This window comes from Salvelinus namaycush, unplaced genomic scaffold (assembly GCF_016432855.1).
Source record: "Salvelinus namaycush isolate Seneca unplaced genomic scaffold, SaNama_1.0 Scaffold189, whole genome shotgun sequence".
In the NCBI taxonomy this organism is placed as follows: Eukaryota; Metazoa; Chordata; class Actinopteri; order Salmoniformes; family Salmonidae; genus Salvelinus; species Salvelinus namaycush.
The window spans coordinates 112,403-131,307 of NW_024058663.1; the positions used below are offsets into that span (position 1 = coordinate 112,403).

General features: G+C 45.3%; 1 protein-coding gene across 2 annotated transcripts; it reads right to left on the bottom strand.

Annotated features, from left to right (window-relative positions):
* Window positions 1-1,005: 1,005 nt before the first annotated feature.
* On the bottom strand, window positions 1,006-16,500 carry LOC120037814 (arginine and glutamate-rich protein 1-B-like). Of its 2 annotated transcripts, none has more exons than XM_038983778.1 (4): window positions 15,951-16,500; window positions 13,792-14,017; window positions 3,762-3,845; window positions 1,006-3,255 (listed from the first exon to the last, which is right to left on the bottom strand). In XM_038983778.1, the coding sequence occupies exons 1-4, from the start codon at window positions 16,280-16,282 to the stop codon at window positions 3,091-3,093; spliced, it is 807 nt and encodes a 268-aa protein (XP_038839706.1). In that variant the 5' UTR covers window positions 16,283-16,500; the 3' UTR covers window positions 1,006-3,090. The 2 variants fall into 2 exon arrangements, with proteins under 2 accessions (XP_038839706.1, XP_038839705.1); XM_038983777.1 differs by having other exon boundaries at window positions 13,792-14,056.
* Window positions 16,501-18,905: the final 2,405 nt, after the last annotated feature.

The following is an 18,905-nucleotide window of genomic DNA, read 5'->3' on the forward strand; positions in this document are numbered from 1 at the left end:
CAAAACTAAACAATCCCCTGGAATGTGGCTCATTGGGGAAAATCCTATGAGAAAATAGTGATGCATTAGCTAGTTTTCCATCCAATTGGCGACAGATTTACATGTAAATATTATATTTACATAAAGAAAATATGAGCATTTTCCACACCAGTGGCGTTTTCACCAAACTGAGTTGTTGGGGGGGTTAATCAGCGCATGATCACAGTGCGCACAAAAACCGACATTTTCGCTTATTTTTTTTTTATTTAACTCGTGTTCATGTACCGAATACAAATCTAAAGTTCAATGCGTTTCCAACACTACCAATAGTTTTGTTCACAAAAGCTGTTGCTTTAAACAGCTAAAATGTGCCCACTTTGGTCTCGACACGTACGCTCTAGCCAACAGCTCGCAGATTCAGTACACATTATTGTGTAAAAGAGCAAGAATATTTGTATTTGTCAAAACGGCAGTCAAGCATTGATCATGTCACCAGAAGATCTTCAATATCGATTGGAAATGAGCATCAATATCACTATGCACTTTCACCACTCTGACGTTGATTATAATTTATTTATGCAGTAGACTAATAAAAGTGCATGATTTTCCGGTAGGTTTAGTGAGAGGACCACAGAACCATATCATCGTGTGATTCCCAAGTTGACGTTGATCTGATTATTATATTAGTATTACCTCAAAGACGTTTCCACCACCATTTTCGCTAACTGGCTGGCCATTCTCTCGACATAATACATTTTACTGACACAAAAAGACCACACACCATGTCGAATGAACAAATGTCAGCGTTCATAATATTGTACCCGAAACTTCCTCTTACCATCGCATCTTTCCTGATTTTTATATATGGACTTTACTTGCATAGAAACGTGGTTATCGGTGGTTTACACATGCAGCCCAATTCTGATATTTCCCATAATTGGTCTTTTGACCAATTAGATATTTTGTCAACAATTGGCCAATGGGAAATAACCATTGAACAGAAGACACAATCCGAGACACTTGGAAGCATTCAATGGATTTATTGGTAAATTGTTCAGTCCCCATTAACAAGTTGGGGAAATTACCACAAGACAAATTTCATTTACTCATGAAGCCTCTTACCAGCGGTCAGCCATACATACTGTCACACACACACACTCTCTGTCAGACACACACACACACACACACTCTCTCTCTCAGACCTAAACCATGTAGCTAGTCAATCTCACCTGGACTTGGACATCCTTTAGGAACCAATAGTGAGTTAACGGGGACCCTAACAAAAGGGGAAGTTAATAAACTACACAAACTAAGGAGGTCTGAAACAGTCTACTTCAGAGCACAACTCACTCAGATGTAAACAGTAACAGTTCAGTAAAATGATGCACGATTAATAAATCCCTTGTTGTTTGGATTCATTTCATATATTAACTCACAGGAGTAGGACACCACAGAGACGCTAAATATTACATCATACAGGAAATGTCTCTCGTCCCCCCCCCCCCCCCCCCCCCCCCACACACCACCACTCCTGACCATGGATGACACTCGTATCCTGTTCCAACCTGACCAGCTCCATGGGCAGATTGGGAATTGGCCTGGGTTCCCCTGTGCAGCAGTGGGGTCTCCTTGTCCACATGTTTTGGTTTTTGTATTTGATGCTACATCTAAACCGAGGAGAAACGTGAGTTTAAAAACATCTGATTTGAGGTGTGGGGAGGTTGAAGATCAACCTGTCGGGTGGAGGTCACCGTGATTTACCGAGTAAAGGTTAGCCCTGCCTGCAGCGTCACTTTAGGCTAGCCCTGCCTGCAGCGTCACTTTAGGCTAGCCCTGCCTGCAGCGTCACTTTAGGCTAGCCCTGCCTGCAGCGTCACTTTAGGCTAGCCCTGCCTGCAGCGTCACTTTAGGCTAGCCCTGCCTGCAGCGTCACTTTAGGCTAGCCCTGCCTGCAGCGTCACTTTAGGCTAGCCCTGCCTGCAGCGTCACTTTAGGCTAGCCCTGCCTGCAGCGTCACTTTAGGCTAGCCCTGCCTGCAGCGTCACTTTAGGCTAGCCCTGCCTGCAGCGTCACTTTAGGTTAGCCCTGCCTGCAGCATCACTTTAGGTCAGCCCTGCCTGCAGCATCACTTTAGGTCAGCCCTGCCTGCAGCATCACTTTAGGCTAGCCCTGCCTGCAGCGTCACTTTAGGTTAGCCCTGCCTGCAGCATCACTTTAGGTTAGCCCTGCCTGCAGCATCACTTTAGGCTAGCCCTGCCTGCAGCGTCACTTTAGGCTAGCCCTGCCTGCAGCGTCACTTTAGGCTAGCCCTGCCTGCAGCGTCACTTTAGGCTAGCCCTGCCTGCAGCGTCACTTTAGGCTAGCCCTGCCTGCAGCATCACTTTAGGTTAGCCCTGCCTGCAGCATCACTTTAGGTCAGCCCTGCCTGCAGCATCACTTTAGGCTAGCCCTGCCTGCAGCATCACTTTAGGTTAGCCCTGCCTGCAGCATCACTTTAGGTTAGCCCTGCCTGCAGCATCACTTTAGGTTAGCCCTGCCTGCAGCATCACTTTAGGTTAGCCCTGCCTGCAGCATCACTTTAGGTTAGCCCTGCCTGCAGCATCACTTTAGGTTAGCCCTGCCTGCAGCATCACTTTAGGTCAGCCCTGTTTGGGAAATCAGCTTTCTACGTTAGACACATACGGCACAGGGAAAACCTAGGCCAACTCCTAAAGCCCACAGTTTTAATAAGCTTCAACAGAACACACTTACCCTACAGAAACAGAGGGGACTCAACCACTCGTGGGCCACAGTAAGAGGACCACGTAGTGACAGTTTTGTACATGACAGATCAGATCCTTAAAAATAAAATAAAAAAATAAAAACACAAACAATAGTCACTGGGTGGGTGGGGGGGGGGGTCAAAGGGGTCAAGCGGCGAGACAGGTGTTTGAAGGTGGGCGGGCCTCCCTCCAAGGCTTGGTTGGGAAAGGTCTGTAGAGCAGGGCGGTGCGTGGCAGGACAGCGCCGTGGGCTACCCTTCCTTCAGCCTTCCACACAGCTAGCGTTCCAGAGAGGAGGAGGAGCAGAGAGGTGGGTGGGATGAGAAGGAAGAGAGGAGGGATGAGAGACTCATTCGGTGGCTTTGAGGGAGAAGGAGAGCTTGGGCCGGGACTTTCCCTTGCCCAGGATCATTTTCTGTTCCTCCTTCTGCTGCCGCTGCCGATCCTGGTCCAGCTTCATCCTCTCCTCGTGAATCTTTCTCTGCTCCTCTACGATACGCAACTGCTCCTCAGCCTGGTGGACACACACACACACACACACACACACCAGGGTCAGGATAGAGATCCTGCAATGCCAAAATGCCCACAAACTGTTGATGTTTTCTGAGCCCCACCAAGACGTTATTAGAATCAGTTTGTTGTTGTTTAACACAATGGTGACTTGTACATGTCCAAATAAAAATACATCTTACAAAATGGAGTCAAGTTTCAGACACAGATGATAAAAACAGGCGAAGGGGAAAAACAACAACACTTATTGTTAATGGTTACTGATAACCATCACTGCAAAGCCAGTGCCAGGGTGCGTTACTGTGCTGTACTAACGTAGCGTTTCTCACAGAAGCCCTGGGAATCTACGTCTACGCCCTCAAATGGCAAAACAAAAATGCCACTACCGCATTTCACATGAAAGCTACGAAGACCACGTATTTCAATATTAAGAACGACCATAAATCATCATAGAATTGCCCCGTTTGCTGTTGGAACAGAACAGAGGAGGAGGAAACAGGTTTTTTTTACCAGCTTGGCCTGAGCGTCAGCGATCTTGCGGTTATTCTCCTCCAGGATTTTCTCCAGCTCGTCCCGTTTGGATCGTTCTTCCTCCTAAAGACACAATGCCATGTTAGCACAGGATACAGCCGCACAACATCCCAAACACACACACTCCCAACACACACTCCCAACACACACCCACTCACACCCCCACCCAGTCAATCCCAACACCCCCACCCACTCCCAACACACCCCCACCCACTCCCAACACACCCACTCACACCCCCACCCAGTCAATCCCAACACCCCCACACACTCCCAACACCCCCACACACTCCCAACACACCCCCAACACACACACTCCCAAGTATACATTATTGACCTCTCAACACACATGTGGGCACAGTCACTCGTCTTCATCCTACACAAAGGAGTGTGTCACAACCAGCCTTCTCCCATCACAACCAGCCTTCTCCCATCACAACCAGCCTTCTCCCATCACAACCAGCCCTCTCCCATCACAACCAGCCCTCTCCCATCACAACCAGCCCTCTCCCATCACAACCAGCCCTCTCCCATCACAACCAGCCCTCTCCCATCACAACCAGCCCTCTCCCATCACAACCAGCCCTCTCCCATCACAACCAGCCCTCTCCCATCACAACCAGCCCTCTCCCATCACAACCAGCCTCTCCCATCACAACCAGCCTCTCCCATCACAACCAGCCTCTCCCATCACAACCAGCCTCTCCCATCACAACCAGCCCTCTCCCATCACAACCAGCCCTCTCCCATCACAACCAGCCCTCTCCCATCACAACCAGCCCTCTCCCATCACAACCAGCCCTCTCCCATCACAACCAGCCCTCTCCCATCACAACCAGCCCTCTCCCATCACAACCAGCCCTCTCCCATCACAACCAGCCCTCTCCCATCACAACCAGCCCTCTCCCATCACAACCAGCCCTCTCCCATCACAACCAGCCCTCTCCCATCACAACCAGCCCTCTCCCATCACAACCAGCCCTCTCCCATCACAACCAGCCCTCTCCCATCACAACCAGCCCTCTCCCATCACAACCAGCCCTCTCCCATCACAACCAGCCCTCTCCCATCACAACCAGCCCTCTCCCATCACAACCAGCCCTCTCCCATCACAACCAGCCCTCTCCCATCACAACCAGCCCTCTCCCATCACAACCAGCCCTCTCCCATCACAACCAGCCCTCTCCCATCACAACCAGCCTTCTCCCATCACAACCAGCCCTCTCCCATCACAACCAGCCCTCTCCCATCACAACCAGCCTCTCCCATCACAACCAGCCTCTCCCATCACAACCAGCCCTCTCCCATCACAACCAGCCCTCTCCCATCACAACCAGCCTTCTCCCATCACAACCAGCCTTCTCCCATCACAACCAGCCTTCTCCCATCACAACCAGCCTTCTCCCATCACAACCAGCCTTCTCCCATCACAACCAGCCTTCTCCCATCACAACCAGCCTTCTCCCATCACAACCAGCCTTCTCCCATCACAACCAGCCCTCTCCCATCACAACCAGCCTCTCCCATCACAACCAGCCTCTCCCATCACAACCAGGCCTCTCCCATCACAACCAGCCTCTCCCATCACAACCAGGCCTCTCCCATCACAACCAGCCCTCTCCCATCACAACCAGGCCTCTCCCATCACAACCAGCCTCTCCCATCACAACCAGCCTCTCCCATCCGTTCTTCTCTGTCGAGCAGAAAGCTTTCAGAACACAGAGGAGCACAACATATATCAAAAGGGGAAAAGAAGCCCTGCCCATATACAGGAATCACTCAATAAGACTTGTAGCTGGATCATTAAGACATTAAAGAGAATATAAGAAGAGGGGAAACCCACTCGTCACACTTACATAGTAGATATTTAAAAATACAAAAACAAACATTCTAAAAATAAATAAAAATCTATTTTCTTCTTTCTTATCAAGCAAGAGAAAAAGGATTTAAAAAAAACAAATTCAAAAAAAGGAGTGAATAGTTTTAGCTCACCAATGCACGTATACCTAGGCATTTTCCTTGCCTGTGTACCTACACAACTGGTGAAAGCATTCAGCATTAAAACGGTTGAATATTTACTGTCTCGTCCAGACTGTGTCCCCTGCAGAGAGAGAAGCGCTCCTGGGAGGAGGTAGGGCGGGGGTTGGGGGGGGGGGGGGGGGCTGCCATACACCAAAACGCGCCCGGCCCGCCTGTGGCCTTCCTCTTTAAAAAACTGATCTGTGTACTGCTTGACTGCCGCCTGCAGCCCAGCTCGCACTCTTTAAAGCCGCTCTCTCTGGCTCAGTTCACATGGAGACAACATACAGCAGCTGTAGAGTACAGTGTGGAGGAGGCATGAACACAGCACATGAGCTGGGAGCTGTCTGCAGGCCAGTTCAGGTCAAATGGTGTTAACACAAGTTTGGGTCCAGAAATCAAAATTAAATCAAGAAAAAAAAAGATATAAAAAAACACCCCTAAAGAGAAGCAAGTCATGAGGACGTCAAATCTAATAAAGAGCATGTTTGTTCTTTAAAACCGTGTTACGTTTCAACATTAAAAAAAATGAATATTAAATAAGTAGCATTAACAGACAGGGTTAGACCAGAGATCATTGACCTTGCAAACAGGAAACAGGAAATGGAGGTCCGTCATTGTTACGTATCCCAGAGCAGATGCCTTCTAAAAATGGGAGCTATTCAAAACAAGGATTAAGAGAGGACGACGATAATATAAACTTTATTGGACACACTAAACTAAATTGTGTATGTAATCACGTACTTTCATTAGGCTATTTATTCAAAAACAGAAAGTGGTGTGGAGTGACAGGTCTAATGCTGCAAATGGAAGGGGGGGGGGGGGGGGGGGTCTGAATAAGAGCGATGGTGGGGGAGGGGGTAGCTCAGTGAGGTGCACTGATAAATAAATTCTTATTTACAATGAGATGCAGTGCCCTAGACCGCTGTGCCACTCGGGAGTCCAAACTAGGGGTAACGGTTCACCAAACCCACGGTTCGGTACGTATTGTTGTTTTGGGGTCAGGGTTCGGAATGTACTGTCGTTTTGGGGGGGAGGGGGGGTGGGGGTCACTGTTAAGAGAAAGTGGGATACCTAGTCAGATGTACAACTGAATGCATTCAACTGAAATGTGTCTTCCACATGTAACCCAACCCGTCTGAATCAGAGAGGGGCGGGGGGGGGCTGCCTTAAAAATCGGCATCCACGTCATCGGCCCCCGGGGAACAAGTGGGTTAATTCGATCCAGCAACTTGTCCAACGCTCCTACCCGCCAGGCTACTTGCCGTCGGTACGTACTGTCAATTTGGGTTCGGTTTCGGTACAGCGGGAAAATGGAATTCCAGGAGTTAGTTGTGCTTTTTAATTTAAGAAAATACAGTGTGATGCCATATAGAGTGGCGGGAAAAATAGTTTCCCCCTTTTTGATACTGAATGTTACCAGATCTTCAACCAAAACCTAATATTAGTTAAAGGGAACCGGAGTTAAGTTACATTTTTTTTTAAATAAGTATATGTATTTGATTTATTTAACAAAGTTATGCAACACCCAATGCCCCGGTGTGAAAAAGTAACTGCCCCCCGAGAATCTCTATAAATATCAGTGTAGGTACAAAGTGGAGTCACAATTCAACGGCTCAGACACGAGACGTATGTGGCAGGGTCTACAGCAAATAACCAACTACAAAAAGAAAACCAGTCACATCACGGAACAGTAGTGGAAAGTTAAGATCCTCGGCGTACACATCACGGACGAACTTTAAAAAAATGGTCCACCCACACAGACAGCTTGGTGAAGAAGGCGCAGCAACGCCTCTTCAACCTCAGGAGGCTGAAGAAATGTGGCATGTCACCCAAAACCCTGACAAACTTTTACAGATGCACAATCGAGAGCATCCTGTCAGGCTGTATCACCGCCTGGTACGGCAACCGCACCGCCCTCAACCGCAAGGCTCTCCAGAGGGTAGTGAGGTCTGCACAACGCATCACTGGTGGCAAAACTATCTGCCCTCCAAGACACCTACACCACCTGATGTCACAGGTGGTGGTAGTGTGATGGTTTGAGGATGCTTTGCTGACTCAGGACCTGGACGACTTGCCTTAATAGAAGGAACCATGAATTCTGCTCTGTTTCAGAACTCTACAGGAGAATGTCAAGCCATCTGTCTGTGAGCTGAAGCTGAAGGGCTGCTGGGTCATGAAGCAAGACAATGATTCAAAGCACACAATCAAAATCTACATGCCGATGGCTAAAAAGTAACAGATTAGAAGTTTTGGAATGGCCTAGTCAAAGTCCACACCTAGTCCCAGTTGAGATGTTGTAGCAGGACTTGAAATGAGCAGTTCATGTTTAAAAACCCACAGACCTCGCTGAGTTAAAGCAGTGCAGTCATTTCAGCTGAAGGAGACACAACCAGTTATTGAGTGTCTGGGGGCAATTACTTATTCACACAGGGGCATTGGGTGCTGCATAACTTTGTTCATGAAATAAAATAATCAAATGTTATTAGTTACATGTGCCGAATACAACAGGTATTCACCTTACAGTGAAATGCTTACTTACGAGCCCCTAACCAACAGTGCAGTTTAAAAAAAAAAATACAGACAAGAAGAAGAAAAAAAGGTAACTAAAGAGCAGCAGTAAAATAACAATAGCGAGACTATATACAGGGGGGGTACCGGTACAGTCAATGTGCGGGGGCACCGGTTAGTCGAGGTAATATGTACATGTAGGTAGAGTTATTAAAGTGACTATGCATAGATAATACACAGAGTAGCAGCAATGCAAATAGTTTGGGGTGAGTGGGGGGGGGGGGGAGTGGCAATGCAAATAGTTTGGGGTAGCCATTTGATTTGATGTTCAGGAGTCATATGGTTTGGGGGTAGAAGCTGTTTGGAAGCCTCTTGGACCTAAACCTGGCACTCCAGTACTGCTTGCCGTGCGTTAGCAGAGAGAAAATTCTATGACTAGGGTGGCTGGAGTATTTGACAATTTTTAGGGCCTTCCTCTGACACCGCCTGGTATAGAGGTCCTGGATGGCAGGAAGCTTGGCCACAGTAACGTACTGGGCCGTTCGCAATACCCTCTGTAGTGCCTTGCGGTCGGAGGCTGAGCAGTTGCCATGCCATGCTGTGATGCAACCGGTCAGGATGCTCTCGATGGTGTAGCTGAAAACATTTTGAGGAGCCGAGGACCCATGCCAAATCTTTTCAGTCTCCTGAGGGGGAATACGTTTTTCGTGCCCTCTTAACTTCTAGTTCCTCCCAAACCCGGATCCGGGAGCACCCCCATCAGTAAAAAAGCTGACTAGCATAGCCTAGCATAGCGTCACAAGTAAATACTAGCATCTAAATATCATTAAATCACAAGTCCAAGACACCAGATGAAAGATACACATCTTGTGAATCCAGCCATCATTTCTGATTTTTAAAATGTTTTACAGGGAAGACACAATATGTAAATCTATTAGCTAACCACGTTAGCAAAAGACACCACTTTCTTACTCCACCATTTTTTTACTCCATCAGTAGCTATCACAAGTTCGACCAAATAAAGATATAAATAGCCACTAACCAAGAAACAACTTCATCAGATGACAGTCTGATAACATATTTATTGTATAGCATATGTTTTGTTAGAAAAATGTGCATATTTCAGGTATAAATCATAGTTTACCATTGCAGCCACCATCACAACTCTCACCAAAGCGACTAGAATAACTACAGAGAGCAACGTGTATTACCTAATTACTCATCATAAAACATTTCTTAAAAATACACAGCGTACAGCAATTGAAAGACACAGATCTTGTGAATCCAGACAATATTTCAGATTTTCTAAGTGTTTTACAGCGAAAACACAATATAGCGTTATATTAGCTTACCACAATAGCAAACATCACAACAGCATTGATTCAAGGCAAAAATAGCAATAACGTATAAACCACCAAAATATATTAATTTTTTCACTAACCTTCTCAGAATTCTTCAGATGACAGTCCTATAACATCATATTACACAATGCATATAGAGTTTGTTCGAAAATGTGCATATTTAGCGGCACAAATCGTGGTTATACAATGAGAATAGTGGCCAAAAATTCAAGCAATCTGTCCGACGCCATCTTGGAGAGGCACCTATTCTAATCGAAAACTATTCATAAACTTGACTAAAAAATACAAGTTGGACAGCAAATGAAAGATAAATTAGTTCTTAATGCAATCGCTGTGTTAGATTTTTAAAATTAACGTTACTGCGCAATACAGCGTGCGCCAAAGCGAGACCGCACCATAATTCATGGCGGAATTATTATTTTACATTTGTCAACATAAGTACGAATTAACAGCATAAAGACTGCTTACTATTAGCTGAGCTTCCATCAGAATCTTGGGCAAGCTGTCCTTTCTCCAGAACAATCGCCTTTGGGTTGAAAGATGTCCTCTTCTCCTGTCGAAATAGCAGCTAACGATAGCCACCCACTGGAGACGTGTCCAACTCGTGAAAGCGCATGACAAAGAAATCCCAGAAAATCGCAATAAACTGCTATAAACTGCTATAAGTCGGTTTAAATTAACTACCTTATGATGTCTTTAACACCTATAACGAATAAAAACATGACCGGAGATATAGAACTACTAAAACGAAAGCGTTTGCAGGACGCCATTGTGATGTCTTCTTGCGCCAGGCGCATCGTTGAAAAGGACGGTACTTCCGTTCCACGGTCTTATATAAAGGTCCCAGATTGCGCAATCCACTCCATGCAAATTCTCCCCGCTTACTGACATCTAGAGGAAGACGTATGCAGTGCATGTAGCCCGATGGCTTACATGGGGACTTATAAACTGACCTCAGAACAGGGACCTCGATTTCTGAAATCTCACTCCCTGACAGGAAATGTGCTGCAGAATGAGTTCTGTTTCACTCAGAGAAATAATTCAAACGGTTTTAGAAACTAGAGTGTTTTCTATCCAATAGTAATAATAATATGCATATTGTACGAGCAAGAATTGAGTACGAGGCAGTTTAATTTGGGAACTCATTTTTACAAAGTCGAAATGGCGCCCCCATAGGCTCAAGAGGTTAACTACTGTCTTGGTGTGCTTGGACCATGTTAGTTTGTTGGTGATGTGGACACCAAGGAACTTGAAGCTCTCAACCTGCTCCACTGCACCCTCGTCGATGAGAATTGGGACGTGCTCGGTCCTTTTTTCCTGTAGTCCACAATCATCTCCTTTGTCTTTATCACATTGAGGGAGAGGCTGTTCTCCTGGCCACACACGGCCAGGTCTCTGACCTCCTCCCTATAGGCTGTCTCGTCGTTGTTGGTGATCAGGCCTACCACTGTTGTGTCGTCTGAAAACTTAATGATGGTGTTGGAGTCGTGCCTGGCTGTGCAGTCATGGGTGAACAGGGAGTACAGGAGGGGACTCGAGCACGCACCCCTGAGGGGCCACCGTGTTGAGGATCAGCATGGCAGATGTGTTGTAACCTAACAGTACCACCTGGGAGCGGCCCGTCAGGAAGTCCAGGATCCAGTTGCAGAGGTGTTTCGTCCCAGGGTCCTCAGCTTATTGATGAGCTTTGAGGGCACTATGGTGTTGAACGCTGAGCTGTAGTCAATGAAAAGCATTCTCACATAGGTGTTCCTATTGTCCAGGAGAGAAAGGGCAGTGTGGTGTGCAATTGAGATTGGATCATCTATCGATCTGTTGGGGCGGTAAACAAATTGGAGTGGGTCTAAGGTTTCTGGGATAATGGTGTTGATGTGAGCCATGACCAGCCTTTCAAAGCACTTTATGGCTACAGAAGTGAGTGTTACGGGTCAGTAGTCATTTAGGCAGGTTACCTTAGTGTTCTTGGGCACAGGGACTATGGTGGTCTACTTGAAACATGTTGGTGTTACAGACTCGGACAGGGAGAGGTTGAAAATGTCGGTGAAGACACATGCCAGTTGGTCAGCGCATGCTCGCAGTACACGTCCTGGTAATCCGTCTGGCCCTGCGGCCTTGTGAATGTTGACCTGTTTAAAAGGTCTTACATCGGCTGCAGAGAGCATGATCACACAGTCTTCAGGAAACAGCTGTTGCTAGAATATAATTGTTGTTTTATTTGTTCACTCAGGTTCCCTTTATCTAATATTAGATTTTGGGTGAAGATCTGATAACATTCAGTATCAAAAATATGCAAAATTAGAAAAAATTGGAAAGGGGGAAAATACTTTTTCACAGCGCAGTATATGATCACATGCCTGATGAAAGCAAAAATCAGGCATATCAACACTTTAAAATTAAAACACGATTACTCATCAACAACACTAAAATAAAGTGCAATACGCGTGTGAAATCCATATGTAAACACTGCTCAGATATAAAGACAGCTTGTCTGTAGCACATTCTTCTCATCTTCCACTCCAGGGTAATGTGATGGGCTGTCACCGTTAAGATCCTCTCTGTAGCCCTGGAGGTCCAGCCATCTGTAGGAAGTGCAACACGGAGTGCATTGGGCCAATTCACGGACAACTCGGGCTTTAGCTTTGCTTATATTAGAGCTGGTACTACCCGTTTGCTGAAATGGATGCGAGAGGGCGACGTTCGTAACGTGGCGCAAGCACTTTCATGAGGTGCTTAAAAAAAAACGATTATTTTCAACCATCGGGAAAGGGCGCATGTCCGCAGCTATAAACATACCTATCGCTCGTAATTTCTTTGGCCCAGTCAGAATCAGCTGTGAAGGGGCTGCTTGAATACTGATTTGGTAGGCATACTAGGGTGATGTCGGCGTAAATGTGTCAACGTGTTTAGTGTTGGCAGCTGCATAGGCTATTCTTGGGTGAGCAGTGGTGACATTCCCTGTCCATCGCTGTTGTAATCTACTGGGAAGCATAAAAATGTTCCCAAACTGGAGATTTAAACAATTATGATTTATCGACCCCCACCACCACTCGCCATCGTACAGAACTAGTTCCCGGCTGCGCCTGACAAAAGCAACGGTTTGAAACTCGCCAAAACGAAGATTTGACATTTTGATTACAAAGTGTTCATAGGCTCTAGTTGTTTCAACAGAATAGCCTGAAATGGGTTTTCCAGCACAGATTTATTCTAGAAATATACAACGTAGCGTAGGCATAGCGTTTGTATTTTTTTGTATTCATACTGAACCTTTCGGTACGTGGACCTCGATTCGGTCCGCATTTTGCACCCGATTGAATATATATATATTATATAGGGGGTATATATATATTCGGGCCCCGTACCGAAAGGTTAAGTATGAATACATGTACCATTATAGCACTAAAATAAACTATTGGGCTAAAAAAAGGGACTGATTTGTAACTAATAAGCCAAAGTTTCTCCATCCCTATTTGTTTTTGTATGGGTCGTGGATGGGAAAACCTGTGTTCTCTGCCTGCCTGGGGAAATAACACATTTCACTGAATGTTGGACACAGAGACAGTTACTGATAATGAAATGTCAAATTTGAAAAAGAGCTTTATTTTTTATTTTAGATATTTACAATAACGAAAGTAAAAAAAAAAAAAAAAAAGTAAATGAGTCATTCTGAATAGGAATGTATGAATGGGGAAGGAGGGGAGAGAATGATGAGAGCAAATGAAGGGATGAAGTCAGTAAATTGTCATAACCCGGCCATGGCAAAAGTCTCAAATGAATCCTGCGTGTCTTGACTGTCCACTGCCAAATATTGGCTGTTTAACTTCCCCATTTAGAAACCCTCAGTCTACTACCCGTAAAGCACAGAGCTTTAACCCAACCCTCAGTCTACTACCCGTAAAGCACAGAGCTCTAACCCAACCCTCAGTCTACTACCCGTAAAGCACAGAGCTCTAACCAAACCCACCTATCCTGAGCCTCAGCAGCCGTGTCCTACCCTCTCACCCTCCCTGGAGCAGTGAAACATGTCATAGCCAGTTGGGGGGGGGGGGGGCACTTGCCAGAGAAGGCAGTAGTGGGGCAGGGTAGAGGTAGGGGTGCCTGCATTCCCAACGACCGAGCGTTACCTCTCTGGCCTTCTGGGCCTGTAGCTCCGTCTGCCTCTGTTTCTCCAGCTCCTCCAACAGCTGGCGCTCCATGATACGCTTGGCCTCCTCCACACGTCGCAGAACCTCCCGCTCAATCTCATCTCTACGTTTCTCCAGCTCCTCCTCCACCCGCTTGGCCACCAGTTCCTCCACGCGACGCGCCGTCTCCTCCTCGATCAGCTTCTCCTCTATCTCCACCTGCCGGCTGCTCGGCAAGGGTGGCGAGAGAAAGAGGGGAGGGTTGCTGACATGGTAGCACAAGTGACATGATACAATCAATGCATATTCAGGTTACTGTTGAATCAATGCAACTTTAATAAAGTCAGATATTACTACAGGTACAAATCAAATTTTATTGGTCACATACACATATTTAGCAGATGATATTGTGGGTGTAGTGAAATGCTTGTGTTCCTAGCACCAAACTCTGGGAATTGTGCATTTGTAAGTTTATCAGGGTTATAAAGCTGCTATATGTTAAAAAAGAAGAAGGTGTTTCAGTGATTTGGGAATTGCAGCATGTCATTATGACATATGTACTTAACATACAACGTGTGGAAACAGATTTGACCCACTGACAACAGGAGATGAGGGGGGGACCTGATGTGACACAAGACAACCCCCCCCCCGCCCGATTGGTGGGTGGAAGTGAGCTTGTCCAGAGCAGCAGAGAAATGGGGGGGGGGGGGTAAACGTAGGTGTGGGTCAGTTCAAACGGCATGCCCGGGGGGGAAGAGTCAGGTCACGCACACGAACACAAGGCAGGCGTCCTGTTGACTGTTCAAATGCTTTTAAACTGTTTCAGCTGCCCTATCAACAGGACGTGACTATCGGGAGTCGTTGTCACATTGCTTCAGGCAGGACTTAAAAACACGACACTGTCCCGCTCTCTGATTTAATTTGGTTTGGTTACACACAACCACCAGGAAATCTAGAACCAGTATCCTTATCTGGTGTCCGTGTCTCTATTGGACATTGTGTGGCTGGTTAAGTGACCCTGTGGCTGGGCAGTAAAAGCCCACACAGCAGTCCAGGTGTAGTTCACGGTGTTGTAGGTATCGGGCGTCTATCAGCCTCTGGCCAAAAGGTGCCCAACAACAAGTTTCCCCCCCCGTGTCTTTTTTCTCTGTCAGACCAATATCATCTAACTACAAACAATGGAGGGGGGGGTTATTATGCGACCTGCTCGCTGAAGCAGAAAAGGCATAAACATTTTTCCCTCTTGAATTGCACTATAAAAATGGTGACGCCTCAGGGTTTTGCAATGTGCGACATGCATGGATAATGCAGTATGACATGTAAAGGAATGTGGTTCTGAAACAGATAAAAACAGAAGTAACTTTGCCTCTGGGTGTTCATTGTTACATTTCCGATTGGACTGTGGCTTATCATAAGACTTTCGCCCAGAATGCTAATTTGGACTGACATAAGTACATATTAAAAGTGGCTGCGGCCAGATGAACGTCATGTGGTTTGACTTCAGTAGTTGAAAACCAGAGGGGCATAGATACCTGACATGTTTCATTTCACAGGTGAGATACTGTGGTTTTGAATTCCCTCCCTTTTAAAACAGTTTACCAGTGACAAGGCCTATATCATGAATGTATATTTCGTTGACTACATTTGGCCATAATGTCTCACATAACTCACAGCTTGGAGGAGAGATGTTGTAGACAATCTTTTTGGGACACAGAGCGAGGCTACATAGCTAGGCTAGCAAGATAAACCACTGTAGGCCATAATCATGACACTAGGTCGTTGATTTGTGATGCATGACAAATGACCAACCAGATTGCCCGATACGCACAACTGCAGAACTATACATGTGCATAAATGAAAGGAATTTAAATCTATACATTCCATTAGGCTAAAGACAAATTAATTGCAGCCAAGTGACTTAGCTAGCTAGCCGGTTGTCTAATGGTACAGGCTTGTATAGCTGACTTGGGCCTCAAGACACGTATTTAGTAGGCAGCTAGCTTGCTAGCGCTTATGCCTGTGTGTATGCCTGTTAGCATTCTAGCTAATTAACCCATGTAGCCAGAAAGTAAGCGCCAATATATTTGGTATTAGCAAGCTAGCTACCTACCTATCAAACATGTCTTGCATTTTGGCTAAAATATTGAGCTACAACTTACATCTTCCTCTGTCTTTCCATCTCGACTTTCTTCTCCTCCTCCTCTTTTCTCTGTTTTTCGTCCAAGGCGCTTCTCTTGCTCAGTGTCCTGCCGAATATGTCAATTCTCTCCGGCGGTGTGACCGCTCTCTCCCTTTCCCTACGGGTCGATGCTGTAGCTGACCGGGAACGAGAACGCGATTCTCTGCGCCGGTTCCTCTTCGCTTCACGGGACTTGGATCGCTTCTTGGTCCTCTCCTTGTCCCTTGAACGCGACCGGCTCCGTTTTTTGCTGTGCTTGCTGCTTTTGGAGTGTTTGGAACGGGACGAACTGCGACTCCTAGAGCGACCCATGATCACCTCAAGTCGAGCGTACCCAGTTAGCTAATTCTATAGTCGGAAATATTCCAACAAACAGCACGGTGTTCCACCTACACACTCGTACACCTCACTACCTGCAATATATGCTCAAATTGAATTGTTAAAACACTCGTATGTCTCAAAAATATTCATTCAAACGTGGTTATTATTCTGCACTGATAACTTGCGGCGCTAAAGCAAGATGGCGACTGGCTCCTTTTTCCCACAATGCAATGCATTCGGTCTTTTCCGACTATCTCCGGATCATGCATGCCTCTCCTGTGCTGAGTTTATGAACTCACCTGTGCGATATGTAGCATGATGGACATTAATAAATGGTTAGTTAAAAAATCATTACGTTCTCACAAAATAATCCATCAAATTACACTCGTTTGATAACCTCAAGGAGGCAGTATACTCTGTTTAACTGTTGGCGATAGTAGCTGCACTCCAGTGGGTGGAGGACGCTAAACATGTCAAATTGTATTTGTCACATGCGCCTAATACAACAGGTGTAGGTAGACCTTACAGTGAAATGCTTACTTACAAGCCCTTAAAACCTCTTAAGGACCCTTTTTTTCCATTTTCGCCAAAAATGACATACCCAAATCTACTGCCTGTAGCTCAGGACCTGAAGCAAGGACATGCATATTCTTAATACCATTTGAAAGGAAACACTTTGAAGTTTGTGGAAATGTGGGAGATGTAAGGAGAATGTTACACATTAGATTTGGTAAAAGATAATACAAAGAAAAATAAATTTTTATTTTGTACCATAATCTCTGAAATGCAAGAGGCCATCTTTGAAATACAAGAGGCCATAATTATTCCAGCTCAGGCGCAATTTAGATTTTGGCCACTAAAAGGCACCAGTGTATGTGCAAAGTTTTAGACTGATCCAATGAACCATTGCATATCTGTTCAAAATGTTGTATCAATACTGCCCATATAATTTTAGGCAAAAATTGAAAAAAAGGGGCAGATACTTAATTTATACATTTTCAAGTACATAACTGTGCACTCTCCTCAAACAATAGCATGGTATTCCTTCACTCTAATAGCTACTGTAAATTGGACAGTGCAGTTAGATTAACAAGAATTTAAGCTTTCTGCCAATATCAGATATGTCTATGTCCTGGGAAATGTTCTTGTTATTTACAACCTCATGCTAATCACATTAGCCTACGTTAGCTCAACCGTCCCGCCGGGGGGACACCGATCCATTTGCTGGGCTGAAGAGACAGATTCAGAAGCGAATTAACATTGATTAAAACAATTAAAATACACAGACAGTCCCCAAATGGACCTTTATTGTAATACATGATGAATTGTGTTCAGTAAAAAGCACTAAATAAATGTCAAGTTAGTTGCCTATTGCCTTACCTATGTGTTATAAAAGCCAATCTAACGACATGTTAGGCTATATTTTCAAGTAGCTCAATGTCTAAATGTTCCCCCAAAATCTCCCTTCCTTAATTAGCCTACTGTAGTAGGTATTAAATATATTTCATACAATATTCAACCAAAATATTAGGCCTATAATTGTCGGCGACATGATTTGTGTCAGTGTATCTTTCTCTGTTTGCTTCCTACCTCGACAGCACCACAGCAGCTTGATCTGTCATTTCTCACAGACACAGACAGAAGCACTCGAACCAGCATAACCAGAACTTTTCAGCAAATATGTTGTTTAATTCCCACTCATTTAGAGTGTCGGCCTCAAGAGATGTTTTTTTGACCTCTCTAATTGTTTTTTGGTACCACCTTTTCATTTTTCTGTTTTGACTGAGTGACTGAAAAGAGAGTCAGAGTGGCCATCACTGTCTTTGATGATGCTTAATATAGATTATTATGACAACAGAAAAGTCATTCAAAAAACAGGGCCATGTACCGCCGGCTGGGTCCATACATTTATATATATATATTTCAAGTTTTTGGTTTGTTTGTTTGTTTTTGTTGTCAATTTCGACCACCCCATTTAAGATGGTCCGGCCTTTCTGGCATTTGCCAGAATTGAGAGACGGTCAATCCACCCACGATTCTCTGTAATAACATAAATGCTTCCAATAGTAGGTCACTCCTATTAGGTTTGTCGGATGATAAACGTTTCAACACAGACAAGGGAATCATATAGCATACTACAGTAAATCCTCAAAAGGTTTTACAGCTGCACCATCGAGAGCATCCTGACGGGTTGCATCACTACCTGGTATGGCAACTGCTCGGCCTCCGACCGGGTAAATACAAGTGAATATATTGATAAAAGTCACCTTGTCCTAGAGATATTTACACGGTTATCAAAATGTCACGCCAGTGTAAACCTCCACAAAACACAGCCCTTATTTAAAGTTTTTCTAAAATCCCCTATGGGAAAAATGAATGGTGGAAAAACAATTGGAACCATTTCCCTGTTTGACCTCTAGGTTTTATGGGTGGTATGACTCGTACTTTGGTACCCTATTTCACTCCTTGGCAGAAAGATTAGCATTAGCAAGTGGCACTGTCAAATGAAGCACGTGCTGGAAATCTATACTCATCCACATAAAATAGTCCCGGTATCGTTCTTTGACAAACACAGAAAGTTGTATATTGAATTCAATAGAGGAAAACAGAGGGA